The sequence below is a fragment of the Melampsora larici-populina genome (assembly GCF_000204055.1).
Source record: "Melampsora larici-populina 98AG31 unplaced genomic scaffold MELLAscaffold_75, whole genome shotgun sequence".
Lineage (NCBI taxonomy): Eukaryota > Fungi > Basidiomycota > Pucciniomycetes > Pucciniales > Melampsoraceae > Melampsora > Melampsora laricis-populina.
In genome coordinates this window covers 374691-393210 of record NW_006768839.1, presented here as the reverse complement: position 1 = coordinate 393210, position 18520 = coordinate 374691, and the positions used below count along the sequence as shown (strand labels likewise).

The 18520-nt window shown below is 42.9% G+C and overlaps 3 protein-coding genes across 3 annotated transcripts; 2 read left to right on the top strand and 1 right to left on the bottom strand.

Annotated features, from left to right (window-relative positions):
* Positions 1–354: 354 nt before the first annotated feature.
* On the top strand, positions 355–2451 carry MELLADRAFT_94929 (uncharacterized protein; the record flags this gene model as incomplete). The annotated part of the gene is made up of 16 exons (XM_007417584.1): positions 355–474; positions 539–587; positions 698–707; positions 793–822; positions 1028–1111; positions 1153–1237; positions 1290–1343; positions 1411–1482; positions 1547–1597; positions 1662–1742; positions 1790–1855; positions 1922–2002; positions 2070–2135; positions 2198–2227; positions 2293–2364; positions 2428–2451. 16 exons carry the CDS (start codon positions 355–357, stop codon positions 2449–2451), a joined length of 975 nt encoding a protein of 324 aa, XP_007417646.1.
* A 3469-nt stretch (positions 2452–5920) lies between these two features.
* MELLADRAFT_68862 (uncharacterized protein) lies at positions 5921–6316 on the bottom strand (the record flags this gene model as incomplete). The annotated part of the gene is made up of 1 exon (XM_007417565.1): positions 5921–6316. One exon carries the CDS (start codon positions 6314–6316, stop codon positions 5921–5923), a length of 396 nt encoding a protein of 131 aa, XP_007417627.1.
* A 3999-nt stretch (positions 6317–10315) lies between these two features.
* Positions 10316–11173, top strand: MELLADRAFT_94928 (uncharacterized protein; the record flags this gene model as incomplete). Its single annotated transcript, XM_007417583.1, has 4 exons — positions 10316–10351; positions 10414–10714; positions 10774–11113; positions 11155–11173. 4 exons carry the CDS (start codon positions 10316–10318, stop codon positions 11171–11173), a joined length of 696 nt encoding a protein of 231 aa, XP_007417645.1.
* Between the last annotated feature and the right edge of the window lie 7347 nt (positions 11174–18520).

Genomic DNA, 18520 nt, shown 5'->3' with positions numbered 1-18520 from the left:
ACCAAAAACAATCCAACCAAATTACAACCAATGATGATATCAAAACGAAAGAGGGAATTAAAAAAAGACTAGATGGAACTGATTTGAAAGATGGAATCGAGTTGATTGAAGGAATCAAGATCGAATGATGGAAAACAGTGGAGACAAGCCAACCCTATATAATGGATTGGTCTTCCATTAAAGGCTGTGATTGAGATGTAAGAAACAAAAGAGAATCACCTGATCGAATTTGGAGGATTGGAGCAGGATGAAAGTGGGAGGAATAGAGCAAGAGAGAGGGAGTGAGGGTGAAAGCGATGGAAGGGACCAAGACATCAGCTGTTGTGATTTGACGGAAATCAAAGAGTCACCTACATGACAGGGGAGAGAGGGCTTGACGGGTCTCTCACGGTCAAACTGGGGTTTTGTCCGGCCTTGAGTACAATCTCGGTGCAACACAAAGTTGCAATTTTGCCAATAATTTTTTTAGCAGCTGTAAGTCAATCTCAGCAATTTACCGGAGCAGCCATGTCAGCTGATGGATTTCCTCATCATGTAGCTGCTCAATCACTCGATCGATCGAACAAAAGCTAGTACCAGCACTCCCAGTTAGTCAACAACCACCATCCTTGAGCCATAGACACAAAACACAACTGACATCACTACTATTTCACCTCACTTACCAATCTGACATCAACAATCCACCTGAACCTGGTAGACTTCAACAAGTAAGTCATTTTAGCTCTCTCACACCATCCAGTCATCCATGACCAATCACTGATTTACCACATTTTGAAATGCATTTCATTCAAGTACAGGTACAGGTATATTAGCAGTTACACAGTAAGTCTAAATAACACCTTGATTCAATGATATAACCAGTGGGTATGACAATGACTGACAAATCTCTAACACCAATTGAAATGGATTTTCAACAAATTAGATTCAGTATGAAACAAAACACCAAAGTAAGTTGAATCATCAGAGTCGCATTTTGTCACAAATTGCGACTTATCTAAGATTACTGATTTCTTTTTGCCATTGTTAGTCAGGACCAGCCAGTAGCCGCTCGACTTGAAGCAGCAGTGGAGCTCCGGGTGATATCCAGCAGGAGTTGGTCCCAGGTAGCAAGGTAAGTCCTATTTCATCTAATTGCGTCCTCCAGTTGCATAGAATCACTGAATCAGGCCATGCATTGTTTGCACCTACAGAACATCAGCATTTGAGTACCACCGGTCCCATCAAATGCCCGAGAGGAGTGTCTAGACACTCCCACCCCCAGCAATCCCGCCAGTGTTTGAGAAGATGAGTCAGCCACTGCTGACCCCCTCAATACTAGATCAAAGGCAGGCACAAACAAAATGGTCAGTCTCCGTGTTGCTCAATACTGCAAAAAAAAACTTACACCTTTGATTATCATTGTAAACCAAGCAGGCCGGCAAAAGAGGTAATTCGAGACGCACCCTGGTGAACACCGCCGGTATCCAGATGGCCTCCACCCAGGTAAGTCGCTTTTTTGAGTTAAATGTGACTTTGAGGACACAGCTGATGGCTGAGACTTGCGTAGGAATCACGAGGGAGCACTCGTGCGCAAAGCGCGGAAGAAGATATCAGCCAGGTCCTGTCTAGGTTGCATTTCCAGCTTCCATGCGACTTACTGACTAATTGCTTTGTTTGAATAGGTCCTAGGGAGTGTTCCCAATCACCCAACGATCACCAAAGGAAGCCGGGTGGACAAATTGAAGGTGATGAATCCGCCCGAGGTCGCATCTTTCAAGTAATTGCGACGCTGACCGTGAACAACTTCTAGGCCGCATCGACAGGTATGTCACCGAGGGCCATGTCTTTAGGTGTAGAAGGGGACGACAACGACATGGTAAGTGTATTCATTTCAAATGATCAAGGAGATCAACATTTCAGGCTGCTGACAGAGTTTATCAAGCAGGACAGTAGATCTATACACTACAGAAGAGCAGCATCAGTAGACCACCGCAGAAAAAAGGCGACAGGGCCTGATTTATCAGTAAGTGCACGACATATCATATGAGGAAAGCATTGGAATCTTTATACTGACATTTGTATTAACACAGGGCTCATTAAAAGCGAGTGCAACTGAGGCTACTGGGGATGACAAACGTGGCAAGCAGGCCAGCGAGGTCAGTCGCATTTGTGAATGAAATGCGACCTGACATACTAACCAGATGCTCTCACACCGCAGGACTCTGGTAGACACAGGAGTAACAGCAAAGTAAGTCATGTTATTGGGTTAGTGTCGTCATCTCAGGTTGACATGTAGTTCTTTTTGATACACAGGTGGAAGACAAACAGGCCCCGGCGGAAGAGGCACCCAGTCCACCGGCTGTTCAGGAGGACCAAGATGATCAGGTGAGTGTCGCAATTTTTATGACAATGCAACCGGATACCCTTTGATTCTTGTACGCTTACTAGGTATCTTTGCAGACAAGACCATGAATCCATCTGAGGGTGAGGGTGACGTGACCATTACCAAAAATGTGAGTTGCTCATTAATTCTTGACAGATGATACAAAGCTGAATGTCACTTCATGTCATGTTGGCAGACAAAGCAGACCCCGTATGATGGAGTTTTCACACCAGGCAACCCTGGGCCAGCCGCGCTTCGCACCGCAGCAGGCCCTTTTTTTTCAGCGGTGTGCCGTCACACGCATCAAACTCGCGCTACAAGGGGGACGTTGCTGAAAATAACCGCAACACGAAATAGGCCATGGCGCTGCGGAGCTCCACAAGCGCAACGCAGCAGCAGCGCAACACCGCAACATGCGGTAAAATATGTGAAAGAATAAAAAAAATGTGCATCTTGATTTCATTACCACCACCTAAATCTGAGCATGTTATAATTTTTGATCTACACAATTAATCTAGAGCTACGTTGAGAGCTTTCAGAACACCAACAAGATCTGCAAAATCTAACTCCAAATCAACCCCTTCTCTTAACCATAAGCGACTAGATACCAACTCCTCAATGGTTCTTTCAAGTAAACTACCACGGTCGCTGGCACAGACGTCAGCAGCGCAGGAAAAACTCCATTCTGCCGCGCATGATGAGCCTGTTGAGGCGAGGTAGTCGCGGGCCATAATAGCCAGAATCTTATAGTCTTTTTCATGATGCTGAATAAAGAAAAACAAAGAAGTAAGCGTAATGTAGTGATAATGATAACAGATCTTGAAAGACGTACCGACCACCATTTAAGGGATTCCTTAGGATCTGCCAAGTTATAATCTGTATGGCGCATCCGGTCCGACATTTGCAGATAGTTCTCCAGCAAGGTATCAATTGTGTCGGCTTCATCATCCTCATCTGAGGAGGACTCGTCATGAAACATCCTGGACTGATTGGTAGATGACTTCGATCCGATGGGCCGAGAATTGTCTTGGGAAGGTTTAACCCCCTGTCGAGGTGATTCTAATTCGTATTCACAATAAATTCGACGCAAAGTGGATTCAATTTCCATTGGTACCTTGCCAAATTTGCCACCAAACCACTTGGTGAAGAACTTGAGCCAAAAGAGAGGATGAAGAAGGGTTGCCATGACTAAAGTCTCGCAGCCAAGCGCCTCATCAAGATATTCTTGGGTTTTCTCCAACATCTTTGCTATCATTGGGTAAACAGCGTCTGTAGTACTCAACTTCTCAGCCTTATCCGTTAGCTTATGTCGAATCTCCACATACTGCGGTATCACCATACAACCCGTCGGCCTGTCACCTTCCATCTTGAGGGTTGTTTCAAGGAACATCTAGAGGATTTTAAAAAAATACAAGGTTTTTCAGTTATAGTGTATAGTAGATAATGTTAATAAGATGTAAGTTATTCACATACCTCAAGTTCAACATTGATACGACGTACTTGAGCCCACTCAGCAGTCGTAATCTCGAGCTGGTGGAAATAGCCATAAGGCTTACCGTTTTTGCGTGGGCGCCGACCAACAGAAAGAACACGGTCGACATCCTCTTTACAGAGTTGATCAACTACCTGGGCAATTCAATCAAGCCAATAAGCATAGAAATGATGGCAGACATGATAAGAAAACTCACAGCTCTTGCAAGCCAAGCTTTGTGCCGGCTCTTGTACTTGATATTCCATCTGATACCGTAACCGGCAATGAGTGAGCCTTTGAACCCCTTCTTTACGCTCACACGCTCAAATTCTCTACGCCAGGGAGCTGAGCGTGTGATACGCCGAACAATGAAGTCGACCTGGAAATACAAACAGGGTGGAATGAGCAAATGTTTAGCAGCTCTACTAAAATTGAGGGGAAAATCACCTTGCGTAGTATAAAGTCTACCTGATTGGCTTCACGCCTGTGCGTTGGAGCTACTTCTTCTTCCAACGCAACGGCTGGAGAAGCTTCATCCTTGGCATCGGCAAGGTCCCAGTTTGCCTCGTCCTCAATTGATTCAGCTGACTCATTGCTTTCAACTGGAGGTATTGAGTCTTCTAGATCGTCGGGATTGTGTTCAGGCTGGTCTTCTACGTCTAGATCTTCTTCTTCTTCTTCCTTGGTGATTGTACCAATCGTAGGAAAAAGGCCAGGCGCCGCGGATTTGACTTTTGCTGATGGGGGCGCCTTGATTCCGAGCTCTGCAAGACCCGCGTTGACAATTAAAGCCAATTTATGGCAAAAACAGAATATGTGCATGGTGTTGGGTTGCCATTGATACTTGATGCCTGTTCCTGGTTCTTGCGGTAGTAATGAAAACTGGCGGTGCATCTCAGTTGCCATGGTCTTGTTGTTAGATCCTGAATCTGTGGTCTGGCATAGCATGTAAAAGTACCAAGGAAGATCGAATGTCAGTATTTGATGATGTCTTTCCAACGTCTAATTTGGATGAAATAAGAGAACAGATAACTAATCTTTTGATATATACCACGCTTGACCAATAGATTGACAATTGGCTCAGCCAACCAAGGCCCATGATGGTGCCATACAACTACCTTGAGTGCAACATGTCAAACATGGTAGGTCCATTTCGGGTCGATGAAGGTAACTGAGGCGCCGATGAATCCGTGGCAATTCCCCTTACTGGTCCAGCCATCGTGTACAAGGTTGAATCGTGAAGTGAGTTGCTGAGTAGATGATCCAAGATGCAAACATCAAAAAAACAAATTCAGCAAACTTGGCATGGCAAATAATGAGAGAGGATCAGGTTGCTTACTTTCAGCTCATTGAACACGTTTTGTTTTAAAGATGTGTTAATTGCCTTTGCCTCATTGGCGACCAATTTGCGTCCAAAGAGCTTTGCATCCCTTCGAAGGTAACTTACCATGGCTCACAATAGAGGAGCCTCAACACGAGTCCATGGTAGCGCGTGTCGGATTAACCAAGTGGAAGTGATTTGATTAAAAGTCTTGTTGCAGAACTTGAGTCCGGGGATAGATATCACAAAACCATTGAGGGTAGTAGACCCTTTGCTTCTCTCAGCAGCCCGGTGTTCGGCTACCGAAAGGGGTACACCAAGGGAGGGATCCTCCCTTGCCTTCACTCTTCCAGGACATCCAACGTCCGAATGGCCGGCCAATGTCGATCCATCGCGGTGCTTCCAAAGATTCCCTGTCATGTTGCTATAGCTAACACGAACAGGGTCCTCTTTATCTTTCTCACAAAACTGGCAGGCGTAAGCAAGAGGTGGCTTTGATCTGTCCTGATATCCCAAAGGTAACCGACATCAGATTATTGATCGTCCACATGAAAAGAAGAAAAAATGCAAAATGAATGATGGAAGGGATAAGGCAGAGGCTTACATCGTCACCTTCATGCACTGGTTCATGGTAGTAGGCCCTCAGTTGGCCTAGCTCACTGGCTGGATCGTCCTTCTTTGCCTTCTTCTTAGGTTGTATTTCGTCTATGAACTCAACGTCAGAATTGGCTCGTAACATACTCTTGGTGACATTGGAAGACACATTCTAAAGTAAGAGGGCATGAAGTAAGTTGGAATGAAGTTCAACGGAGGAAACTAGGTGTAAAAGAGTACTCACTTCATCATCATGGCAGGCCGCATCCGTATCTGCTTTACGCTTCGATTGAGAAGAGGTTTTCTTGTTTTTCTTCTTAGGTTGAACAAGAACACTAGAAGCATCAGAATCATTGCCTAATAGATATTCAGCACTGGCTTTGCGCTTCTTGTTGGCTTTCTCGCATTCTTCATCGGGTATGGTGATTCGACGGCGAGAATCTGGGGTTTGTGCAACCATTCCAGGTGTTTTGACCTGGGTTCTAGTACGGATAGGTCTGCAGGGGGTTCCACTGTCGGACTCGGCAGCATGAGAAGTGTATGGTTGACCTTGAACTGAAGACGACATATTGAATCGACTGTTAGGTTTCTTCAAGCCTTTGCTGGCGGAGTAGTTTACGAGATACGAATTAGAGTACACCACGAACCCCCCTTTTGTTGAGAAACCGTTTTGGGGGGGGTTTCAGAAAAAACCGGCAAAAACCATTAGTATTTTTGGTTTGGCCCCGGGGTCCAAATGGTTTTTGCAAAGAGTTGAAAAATACTGTTAGTCAACCACTCACTGACTGGTTGAGAAACCGCATTGGCTCAAATCTTTGCAAAACCTCGATGATCAGACCGTATCTTTTCGGTTTCAACCGCTGCAGTTCCTGAACGGAGGTCCACCCGTTCGGATGCGGCTGTTTAAGTACCCTGATCACAGGATGAATCTTACCCTTTGTTCTGAAACAAGGGACGACTCTTCACTCATCTTTTCAATCTGAATCTCATTGTCAATCACAATTGCACCGATTCCACTCAAGATGGTCCTCCCACTTGGTGTCCCTCCATGTGATTCGATCATTATGTTCACAACATCCATTCAGCTTTTTGCTGATGTCGAGGTTGTTTTGTTGAAGTCGACGGCGGTCCTGGTGTGGAAACGTTATATTCGTGTCTTGCTTGTGGTGGAATACGAAACATGAAGGTACGGAAGCCGTGACGTGAAGTGACCGCCACGGTCTTTTCAAAACTTCAGTTTTCAGTTTTCGGTTTTCAGATTTTCGACTTTTCATCTTTTTGATTTCCAAACATGACATTTGCCTCGAGTGCCTGCATTAATAAGACTACTATGTCATTTTTGCAGGCTAAAAGTGCCCCTTGCCTTATACATTTTTGAGAAGTCTTCTATGAAGCCTTCAAGATGTTGACTTTCACACGTCTCCTCCCTTCATCCAAGCCAGCCAACAAGGTCATCAACATCTTCTCTCCATCATCAATCATTCAATTACTCTTTGATTCAACACTACAAACTATTGATAATGGATAATCGTTTAGAATGTCAAGACTGTAGCAAGCGCTTTCCAAGAATGACAACAGTCACTTGTGGCCAATGCCAGAGGATGGAAGCAGACCCCAACTCTGTGTGCACACTGCCTCAGTGCTTGGGGTGTGGCAGATGCTATCGTTACCTTAAAGGCTCCGAATGTCAATCATGCAAGGAAAGCAATGATACTCAGCATACCCCAGCACTTGCTCCACCCCCAAATCCGCCTTCAACTTCCGCGGCTCCGACTTTAGCTTCAAAGACAAAGACACCTTTAACCGTGTCAAGTCTTCCACAGGAGCTGTTCCAGGGCGTCCTCAGTCAGCCAGCGTTCCAGCCCAACTTGCTTATCAATCAATCTCGGTTCGAGCTACCGGTTGCTTCGATTTCTCAACTCCAAGGTTCCATTCGCGCATCCCAGTCTGGAAGGAGAACTGTTGGTCAGCCAAAGGGTAGGAAGAAGAAGGAAAAGAAGGAAATTGAAGAGGAAATCAAGGAGGAAAGTTCGGAAATCGAAATCTCTATGATTTTTTTTTACCTGAGTGGCACCGGCAAGTCCAACTATGTACGACATGGTCTAACGCCTCAAAAATTCAAGATCAACCTCGACAGCTCAGATTGGTTTTTCTCCCTTGGTTGGGATGTCTACGCATACTATCTACAAGAAGCCAACAATTCAGTGTTCCCATCAAAAACTCAGCAGCGAGATAACGGAATACTTGCGCTGCCGCCAGACTTTTCATCCAATTATTGTATCATCGTCGAAAATGGAGTATCAGTTATGCCAAAGTCAATGAAATCAACTCTCATCAGCAAGTTGAAGACCAAGAAGCTTGATAGGACCAAATTTGGCTTGTTATTCAACATGAAGAAATACCTTGCAACTCTGTCATCTGAATCCTCTCCCGAACTTGATCAAACTCAAAAACGCAAGAAGAAGTATGAATTGACTTCTGATGAAGAGGCATTGGATGACTTTCCGGAAGTCGATTGGTCTCCTAAATCCTATCCTCACACGCAAAAACGCCAGCGACCCAATCTTTCATTGGACAATGATGATTGTGCTATAGTTGATGATTCCGACAAACAACTTATCCGGTTTCAACCTCCCAAAAGGACCCGGCCGATCATCAAGAATAACAATCACCTTGAACTGATCTCACTCGATCGATTCAAGGACAATACACCATTAGTTCTTGAACCCCAAGACCATGAACTACTTGTTGATGAGAAACTAGTCAATGACGATGAATCGGATCGTTTTGAGGAGGAAATCGAAGTTGTACACGTCGATTCTGTAAGCTCAGCAGAAGTGCAAGATGGACCTACGGAATGCGAGAGGTGTCAAGGTGACAATGCAAAAAACAAAAAAACAAAAATCACAATTCCCGGGTGCAAAATTCAAAAATCAAAGACAAAACTCGAGAAAATACTCAAATACAGGGATAAAACCCCTGTACCGGAGTAAAAGTCATGGCAGAAACCCCTTTCAGACCAGGTTACGGCCCAAATTTCAGTAGATTCACAACTTGGAACTCAACATTTGTCACCCCATTGTCGCATTGACACAAAAAGTACCAGGAAACCACAAAAGAGGACATCAAAATTCAAAAATCAAAAAATCAAAAAATCAAAAGTTGAAAATCAAAAAACAAATGTCGATAATCAAAAAACAACAATTAACAAACCATAAACAAAGACCCCAAAAATGAAAACTTCACATTAGATGATGAAAAGTGTACCTCTCTACCTCTCTACCTCTCAACCAATCACACAACCCACACACCATCACCAATCATCTTAGTCATTCCTCCAACTTTTGTCATAGTCTCCACCCATCCACTTGTTCAACCAAACCTACACTACACTGAACCTCTTTGATCGTCTCCACTCTTCTTCATCCTTATTTGATCTTCTTCACTCTTCTTCACTCTTCTTCATCCTTATTTGACCATCTTTACTCTTCTTCATCCTTCTTTGATTGTCTTCAATCTTCTTTGATATTCTTGGATCGGCTTCACCCTTCTTCAATATTCTTGTATCGGCTTCATTGTTCCCTAGTATTCTTCAATTCTCTTTGATCGACTTCAATCTTCTTCAATCTTCTTGAATCGGTTTCAATCGGTTTCAATCTTCTTCAATCTTCTTGAATCGGTTTCAATCTTCTTCAATCTTCTTCAATCTTCTTGAATCCTCTTCAATATTCTTCAATCATCTTGAATCGGTTTCAATCTTCTTCAATCTTCTTCAATCGACTTCAATCGACTTCAATCTTCTCCGATTGACTTTAATCTTCTTCAATCAACTTCAATCAGCTTCAATCTTCTTCAACTTTGGTTTCTCAGAAATTCATATTTCACCATCATGAACCGTCCTACTTGTCCCTTATGTCAAAGTACTCTTCGTCAAGGCAAACACAAAATATGTGGACCCTGCCTTGAAAACATCAATGCGGACCGAAACAAAAAGGTTCCTTCTCCCCCCCCCAGCAGGCACCCACCCAACCTTCCCAACCCCGCCCTGCCAATCTCAAGGTCATCAATGCCAAAGCAGCTGTTGCAGCCCGTCCCTCGACTTCCACTGGTACTCATGTCCACCAACTTCAAAGCGACAAGTCAAAGCGAGCTGCTGCCAAGAAACAAGCTAGCAGCAACCGCATGTTTAATGGTCACCCAGCAGCACCTAAACCTCCACCTTTCACCACTCACACTGGCCGAGTATGCTCTGTAGGATGGATGGTGATATACGAGACTGGCTCTTTCGCTCATGGTCTACTTCGGGGAACTTTCACTGTGGATAGGTCATTGTTGACACTCTTGGACGCCACTAAGGAAGGCATCTTCAACCTGTGGGACCACTCTGTTGACTCTCCTCTTTACCCTCATGCACCCAAAGTTTACAACTCTGAGTATTTCAACCTGGCCAAAACCGGCCGTGGCCGGAAAGCACCTGTGGTCTTACATAACAATGAAGTTTTTGCCAGATATCTTGACGACACTAAAGGAGAACCTAGCCTTGAGCTAATTTTTCTGGCTGACAAATATGTCAAAAATAATCCTTGGCTTTGACCTTCCACCAGTAAGCCGGTACAACCTCAACGACAAGCTAAAAGAAAGGCATCTCAACATTTGACTTATGAGGAGATGTTATTAGATGATGGAGATGAAGAAGCGAATTATGGTGATAGTGATAGTGATAGTGATGGTGATCTGCCTTTGAGTGTCGAAATATTCCAGCCAAGCAAGAAAGCCGGGTGTACACCTTCAACTTCAACAAAAGTCACCTCACCACGAGTCACTCGAAAGAAGGCTTCTAATTTTAAAACCAAGAATAGTACATACACACTCCCGCCACCCATCACCCCACGAAAATCTCCCCACCGTGCTCAGAGTGATGTGGCTCCTGTAGCTATGACTCATGTGATACCACCTCACCAGACAGGTAAGCTCACCGCTCTTGTTCACTACTCATTTTTGGTCTGGCTGACATGCCCTCCTTAGTACCGGCCTTTGATTTCAGAGAGGCTATTGATATCTCCGTATTTGGACGAAAGCTTCCCATGGCTCGCCCTGTTCCACCTGCTGAGACTACAGACGGTTTCACCGTTGGGAAAAAATGCATTTTGACAGGAAATGCAGAAGGTAAACCTGAATGGGTGGTAACACCGTATCATTTCAAAGTTGATGAAAGTGTGGTGATTGGAGAAGGTTCTTTCAGGACATGTTACAATGCCTTTGGAAGAACACCTGGTGGAGAGGTCACTCCGATGGTTGCCAAGAAGCGGAGGGAGCTGCCTCCCAATATGACTCATCTGGCTGTCCATAAAGAATCCGGTGGAGTGTATGCTGCTGTTTCCATGGTGATTGAAAAGTTTAAGAAAGCCCCTTTGGGTCTGAATGAAATTCAACTTTTCCCTGCAACGGTTGAAGCTATCCAAAACATTCGTGTGAGTCAAATATATGGATCCCATTTTATTCAAGCTTTCTCGATAACATGTTTTTATTTTCCAGATGGTTCAAAACTTGTCGGTCTATGCAGGAAGCAGTGCTACGACAGAATGTGCTTATTTCTTTGAAGAAGTACTTGATGTTACACAATACCGCAAGTATACCAGCAATCACAACTTTGAACTCCGGCCTTCAGACAGTCCTTTAGTCAATGAAGTAATGCAAGCTCTCAGTCATTGGTCTCATAAACACTATGACGGAAGAAGAATGGTTGCGGATCTTCAGGGGGTAGGTTTGGTATTGACAGACCCTTTGATTGTGGATACGAGCAAGTAAGTACTTTTGTGCTTGCATTCCAACATTTTGCCTGACGGTTTGTTTTGGCCCCAGTATGGCTTGGTGCAACGGAAATACTGGAAGGAAAGGCTTGGAGAACTTCTCTACCCAGCACGAATGCAACAAGATATGCAAGCACCTGGGGTTGCTACCGCCAAAGGTAGCAAAATTAAGTCTACGGGAGGAGATGGAGCTGTTGTATGGAGGTAAGTCTGGGGAACAGACTCATATTCCAGCAAGAGATTAGCACCAGGCGGAAATTCAGGAGTAAATTTGTTCCTTTCAATCTGTATTCCAAAATTTGTTGCTCTTAAAAAATTCAAAAATTTACAAAAACCCTTTGCTCACAAAATTATCATCTTAAAAACAAAAAAAAACATGTATATATCATTTTAAAAATCTGAGTGCTGAACCTTTTGTTTCCTTATAAGAAGTAATCTTATTCTGAAGATGGTCCAAATTGGCCCGTTTCCGTTGCATCTGCTTATCGTAGGTCTCTGCAAGGCCGCTGTGCAATTTTTCCCAGCTCTCATCATCCAAACCAACCCGCTGTTCCATAATCTCCTTCATTGCTGCCACCACAGTGGTACTGATCTGAGTGCTACAAGCATAAGCAAGTACATGGTCTACCGCCCCTTTACTCTTTCCAATCCCTTTTCTTGCCTTGGTTTTTTCCCTTGTTACAGCACCCTGCAAGTATGTTGTCTTTTTTTTCTCTCCTTCAGAAAATAAAAAATGTTCGGTGTTGTGGCGAACATCTGTCGCCCACAGTAATTCTACCACATCAGCTGCATTGATGTCTACAATAAACTTGAAATAGTGACTGATGTGAATTACAAACTTGGCACCAACTTGGGGATGCTTCTTATCAATGCGGTGTCCAGTCTTCTTCTCTAGTTCAATTTCTTCCTTCCTCTCGGCCAAAAGTTTGAGTCTTCTTGCCGGAGTAATAATTTCAGCTGTAATAGACTACATATGTCAGCAGATTGGTCATAAGACTGTGAATATTAAATACTCAACATGTGTTCGCATCAATTAAGCAGAAGAAACCAGAAGCAAATCCAGTGGCATCAAAGTCACAATGAACTTTGTTGCGGAATCCTCCAGTGGTAGCAATCACATTGGATCCCACAAAAGCCTTGTCCCCAAAGACTTGGGCATTGGGTGATTTCTCCCACTCTTTGCTACCAGGCACCGGCTCTTTTGATCCCCACGACGGGGCATCAGTGTCTTCGGCCAGCTTCTTGTTGGAATCATACACAAATAGAGATAATGAACATGACCTTTCAGCATGAAAGTCCACTACCCAAGGAAGTTCATCTTGGTGGGCTTTGTCCTCGTCTAGTTTGGCTGGGTCCTCGCTGGTAGATGAATTTTGGGCATAGGTGGCTGGTGTTAAGACATTGAACAAATTAAGTTTCTGAAATGTCCTCCTTTGGAAAGGTGAAGATAAACAAACCAATAACTGTTCCTCTTTGATATTGTCCAGCACGCTTAGATGATCTGTGACCAAATGCTTTCATAGTACCTTGCCGCTCGTGGGGCGGTAGCATCTTGACTGCATGATTTTCCTTGATTACTCCCCGTGCTTCAGAGTGTTGATGCATGATCTTGATAGCCCTTCGAAAGTCTTTCCAAAGTTGCACTTGGGCAGGGTCAATGCTGGCGGGGTCCTGCAGTAAGAAATGTCAGCCATGTGGAAACAACAGAAAGTTCGAGGGACTTGACCTCTTTGTTGAACCTAGCAACACATATAAGCTTATTTCCAGCCAGATTCACAAGTACCACAGTCCCATAGGTCACTACTCGCTCTTTCCTGTTCCCAAATTGAGGAACTCGGAATACATCACAGTCCTCTGGCAAGCCAAACCGGTCTTTGATTCCTGCTTTGATTCTTTGACTGACATGTTCTCTTCCAACATCCCGGACCGGATCCCGTTGGGCATTGTGTTGTTGAGCCTTCTTCCGCTTTTGGTACTCAACCATCTTTTGCTTTCGGAGTTCAGATACTGGTTTGGGCATCTACAGGGAAAAAAAAACATTGCTTTGATTAATGGTATGTTCAACACTTGAATATTTTGGAATGTGTGTGGGGATGCAAAGAAATAAGTGAATAAAATTTTGGTTGTATGAAATGATTCAATGTGAGATCTTATGAATGAATAATTGAATGAATAAGTATTGAGTAATTTCTTGAGGAATGAAATGCGGAAGCACTGAGATACATTTAGCAAAGGGTTAGGCTGGTAGTTGGGGGTCCCCTCGGTCACTTGCCCTGCCCTTCACGAGACATAAACATCTCTGCATGTATCTCAAGTACTTCCGTCTTCCATGAGTCAATGTGAATAACGGTGAGCGGTAAATCATTTAAGTTAATTTGCATTTATGAATCATTGATTGAATAAGTATTGAGTAATTTCTTGAGGAATGAAATGCGGAAGCACTGAGATACATTTAGCAAAGGGTTAGGCTGGTAGTTGGGGGACCCCTCAGTCACTTGCCCTGCCCTTCACGAGACATAAACATCTGTGCATGTATCTCAAGTACTTCCGTCTTCCATGATTCAATGTGAATAACGGTGAGCTGTAAATCATTTAAGTTAATTTGCATTTGTGAATCATTGATTGAATAAGTATTGAGTAATTTCTTGAGGAATGAGATGCAGAAGCACTGAGATACATTTAGCAAAGGGTTAGGCTGGTAGTTGGGGGACCCCTCAGTCACTTGCCCTGCCCTTCACGAGACATAAACATCTCTGCATGTATCTCAAGTGCCACCGTCTTCAATAATTGTTGGTGAGTAAATCATGAGAGGTAAATGTTTTGAATTATATGAGTCTTCTTTTGCGATGAATTGAACAGATGTTTGAGAAATGTTGATTGATTTATTCATCTACATTCAATTAGATTCGGCTTCTTGTGGATTCCTTCTTGAGGATATAATATATCTTCTTATATGATCTGTCTTCATCTCGGTGAAGTAAAGAACAGACGGGAAGACAAAGGAAGAACATGGATTACCTTGGTTGATTCAACAAATTGAAGGAAGCGGACAGAACAGAATTAAATAATAATAAGATCAGAAGAAACTGGGAATGAAGGACTGGTTAAATGCTTCCTCTCAAATGGTGGCTGAGTTGTGGTCAGCCATTACACGGTGTATACACATGTAGCCTTACATGTTACAGTTGGTATGTTTACATATCTCACATGTCATCATATGGTTCACACAAGGTTGTACCACGGAAAGTTTTATTACTCAAGAACCAATGATAGTTAACATTGCTTACATAAGAGTATTTTGGTGACAAAAGAAGAAAACAAAACATAGAGGATACAAAACATTTACTCAATATCCATTGCATCTTCCTCTTCCCCTACAACTGTCAGCTTGGTGTTGTTGATCTTCACCAAAGGGATATAAGCTTTAGGAAGAATAGCACAAGTCATACCTGGTACCTGCACCGACCAATAGTATCCAATGTCGTAGGCCAGGCATATGGCCAGCTGAATCTTTTGAACCTTGACTTCTCCAAACACTGATTTCCCAGGATGAACTGACCGCTTGTGAGGGAAATAGCCTTTGACCAAAAGTCCCATAATGTAATCATGAGTCCGGCACCAAATCTTCTCCTTGATCTGAATCTTCTCCAACTTTTGAATTTCTTCCGCAGCCTTGATGATTGCCATAGCATTGCCCACTGGCACATGCTTATCTCTTGAAGCCAACATTAATCCTCTAACACCACTAGTAATGAAACCGGCCAAGGAACCCCATGCAAACCCAACCTCCTTCAATTCTTCAATCTTCTTGTTGATATCTTTTTTGATTTGTTTTTGCTCAGTATCAGTTGCTTTTTCAGGAATTTTTGAATGTAAATCCATTACAGCTAGCCCCATTAATACATCGTGAACACTGACTGAAAAGTTTTGAAGATTATTCAATGTACCGGCTTTGACCACTGCGGATTCGTGTGCAATTAATTGAGATCCTGACGAGCCTGAAGTAAGTAGATTTTCTCCGCCACCGCTGGAGCCTAAGGTTGGACGAGTTAATAATAAATGAGAAACAAATCTATAACTATTTTCATAAGGAGTAGCATCCGGGTTTTCTTCAAAGGTATTCTTGTGAATGACTTGATCCCCAGCCACCGCAATAGCATCTTGAAATAAATTAGAAACCTCTTGACGTTTCTTTTTGGAAGGACATCCAATAGGCCGCACAGTCCGCCATACGTGAAAAGGCCATAACTTTGTATCCAGGTCCGGATTGAAAGAATCTTGAAACAAAGAAGGGCTCCATATTTCGGAGCTAAACAGCAATTCACCTTCAGCAGGTGTGAAGAATTGAAGTCCTGTGACAAAAGGGTATGTCAGTTGATTTATTTTACCAAAGTTCAATAAATCATATGCACTAACCTTGCTCATTAACAAATTCAAGCCATGCTGAATTGGACATCTTGCTGCCCGAAAAACACGTTCCCGGAGGTAATTGGAAAGATGGCTTTTCCAAGAGAGGAATATGTTCAAGCCTCATGGTGATCAAGTTGAAAGCACTGTCTCTACCTTTGGCAAAGGTAGCTGAAGACATCTTTTTGGCCAGAAATTTGGTGAAACTTTGACAGAAAACTTCTTGATGCTTCAGGATAAATTCCGTCTCCGAGATTGCGGGAGGCAAGTTGGCTGGAATAGTTGCCACTTCAGTTGAGTCAAATACTGGAATGTCTAGATCCATTTCGTCTTCACATGGTTTGACTTGGACATTCGTGTCTATGAGAGACGAGAATGGTCAAAAAGAGAGGAAAAGTTAAAATAGTGTTTTCACAGAGCTCTTACCCTGAGTATGACCTGGCCGAACGTAAAATACAAACTGACCAATTTGGTTCTTGATGAGCTGGGTAATTGGTTCCACCGGGGATCCAACCTCCATTTTGATATCTTCATTACGGTTTGAACCAGGTCCCACGTCGCTGGTATTACGTTCGGATGCCTCTGTGGTGACCGGAGGGTGGTTGCCAAGAACTTCTGCAGGTAATGTATTAACGTCTGCAGGCAATCTCAAAGGCAGATCAGAGGATCTTTTGGGAACCGGAGCCGGAGAGCGTTCGGGCGCCGGAGAGCATTCAGGAGCTAGAGATCGTTCAGGAGCTAGAGATAGTTCAGGATCCAGAGACTGTTCGGGAGCTAATGACTGTTCGGGAACCTGAGATTTTTCGTGAGCCAGAATTTGATCAGGAGCCGGGGAGGTTCGGGGCTCCCTGATTATCCCTAACCCTATTTCCTCATCCTCAAGTTCGGATGATGGCCCAAGAGAAGGTTCCAGGAGTGGTGGTGGAGACGAAAGAGGTGAGGAGATTGGTTCTCCATCTAAGTCTGATGAGGTTGATTGAATGACTCCTTTCCGTAGAGATTTTTGAGATAATTTGACCGGAGGAATATCTAGTTCATCTGAGGTTGAAACTTTGTCTTGATCTTGTTCTTCTGCTTGTTCTTTTTCATTTTGAGATTCGTGTTGAACAACTTCATCATTTGATTTTTCTTCTTCCTCGTCCTCATGGCCACCAGAATTCGAATCATTGTCTCATTCGGCATCCTCATTCGAATCATGATCATTGATGGGGTCCTTGGGTTTCGAGCTAAGATTCAAACGGGTCCGTTTCGAGCGCATCTGAGTGCTGGAGTAGCTGGGAGCGTCTTCGCGGGTACGTTCAGAACGCCTTTGGTTGGGCGGAGGCGGGGAGTCATCTTGAATCCAGATGACCTTCACATTGGGTCGAGTTGGTGGACGTTTTCCTCGCTCTAAGTCTGCAAAAGAAAAGGGGTCAGAAAGCACCCAAAAAGAAAGAATTAAATGATCAATATCAACCTTCAAAAGCGTTATCACATTCCTTTCCAGCTTGTTCAATCAAATCATAAACTCAAGGAGGAAGACCGGCAACTTTAAGCTGTTCCTTGAGGATGGCCAAAGTCGAGTTCACATTCCGGTAATATTCTTCCTTTGAGATTTCCTGGACTTTGTGATCGGATAATCCAACTTGTTGAACAGCATCCAGAGGACCAGGAACTGACGGTGCTTGAGAGAAAGCCTGGAAACTTGGAGCAGGAAATTTCGGCTGTGAGGCAGGTTTATTCTTCATCTCGAGTTCGTCCAGGTCAGAATCAGAGTGTACAGAAGAGGCCTGACTTTTCTCCTCACTGAAGTTCAAGTGAGGAGGGGAAGGACGGTTTTCAAAAGGCATATCTATTACGTATTTATTTGATAAGAAATGAATATAACAAACTCAAGAAATAAACTGGATCATAAAGTTGAAAAATTGAGTGAGAAATTGAAGTAAAAAAATAAAAGAAATTTGAAGAATCAAGTCTTTTGATTTTGTTGATCTGATTTTGATGAGATTATAAAAGTAAAAACTTAAAACCAATTTGATTGGTTTTGGTTTATCTTCTGATGATGAGAGTATAAAATCAAAAAAATAAAACCAAATTGATGATTCTACTAATTTGTTTTGGTTGACCTTGTTCTGATGAGATTAAAAAAAAATAGAAAATAGAAAATGAGAAAAAATTTGGATGTTTTAAGTGAATTGAGTTTGTTTATGTTAATTTGATAGAAAAAATTGATGAATTTTTTATTGTAATTTTGATGATATTATTTTGAGGAGATTATCAAAGATATAAAATAAAGTCAATTGGATGATTTAATTTATATGATTTTGTTTATGATCTTTTTATATAATATGAAACCAATTTGTTCTTTTGATGAGATTATAAAAGAACCAAAAGTAAATCAATTTGGAAGATTTAAGTGATTTGATCTTGTCTATGTTCTTTTGAAAAAAAATGAAAACAATTTGATGATTCAACTACTTTCAATTTGTTAATTCTCTTTTGATGAGATGATGAAATATAGAAAATAAATCTAATTGGATGATTTAAGTAAGTGATTTAAAGTTGTTTGTCTTCTT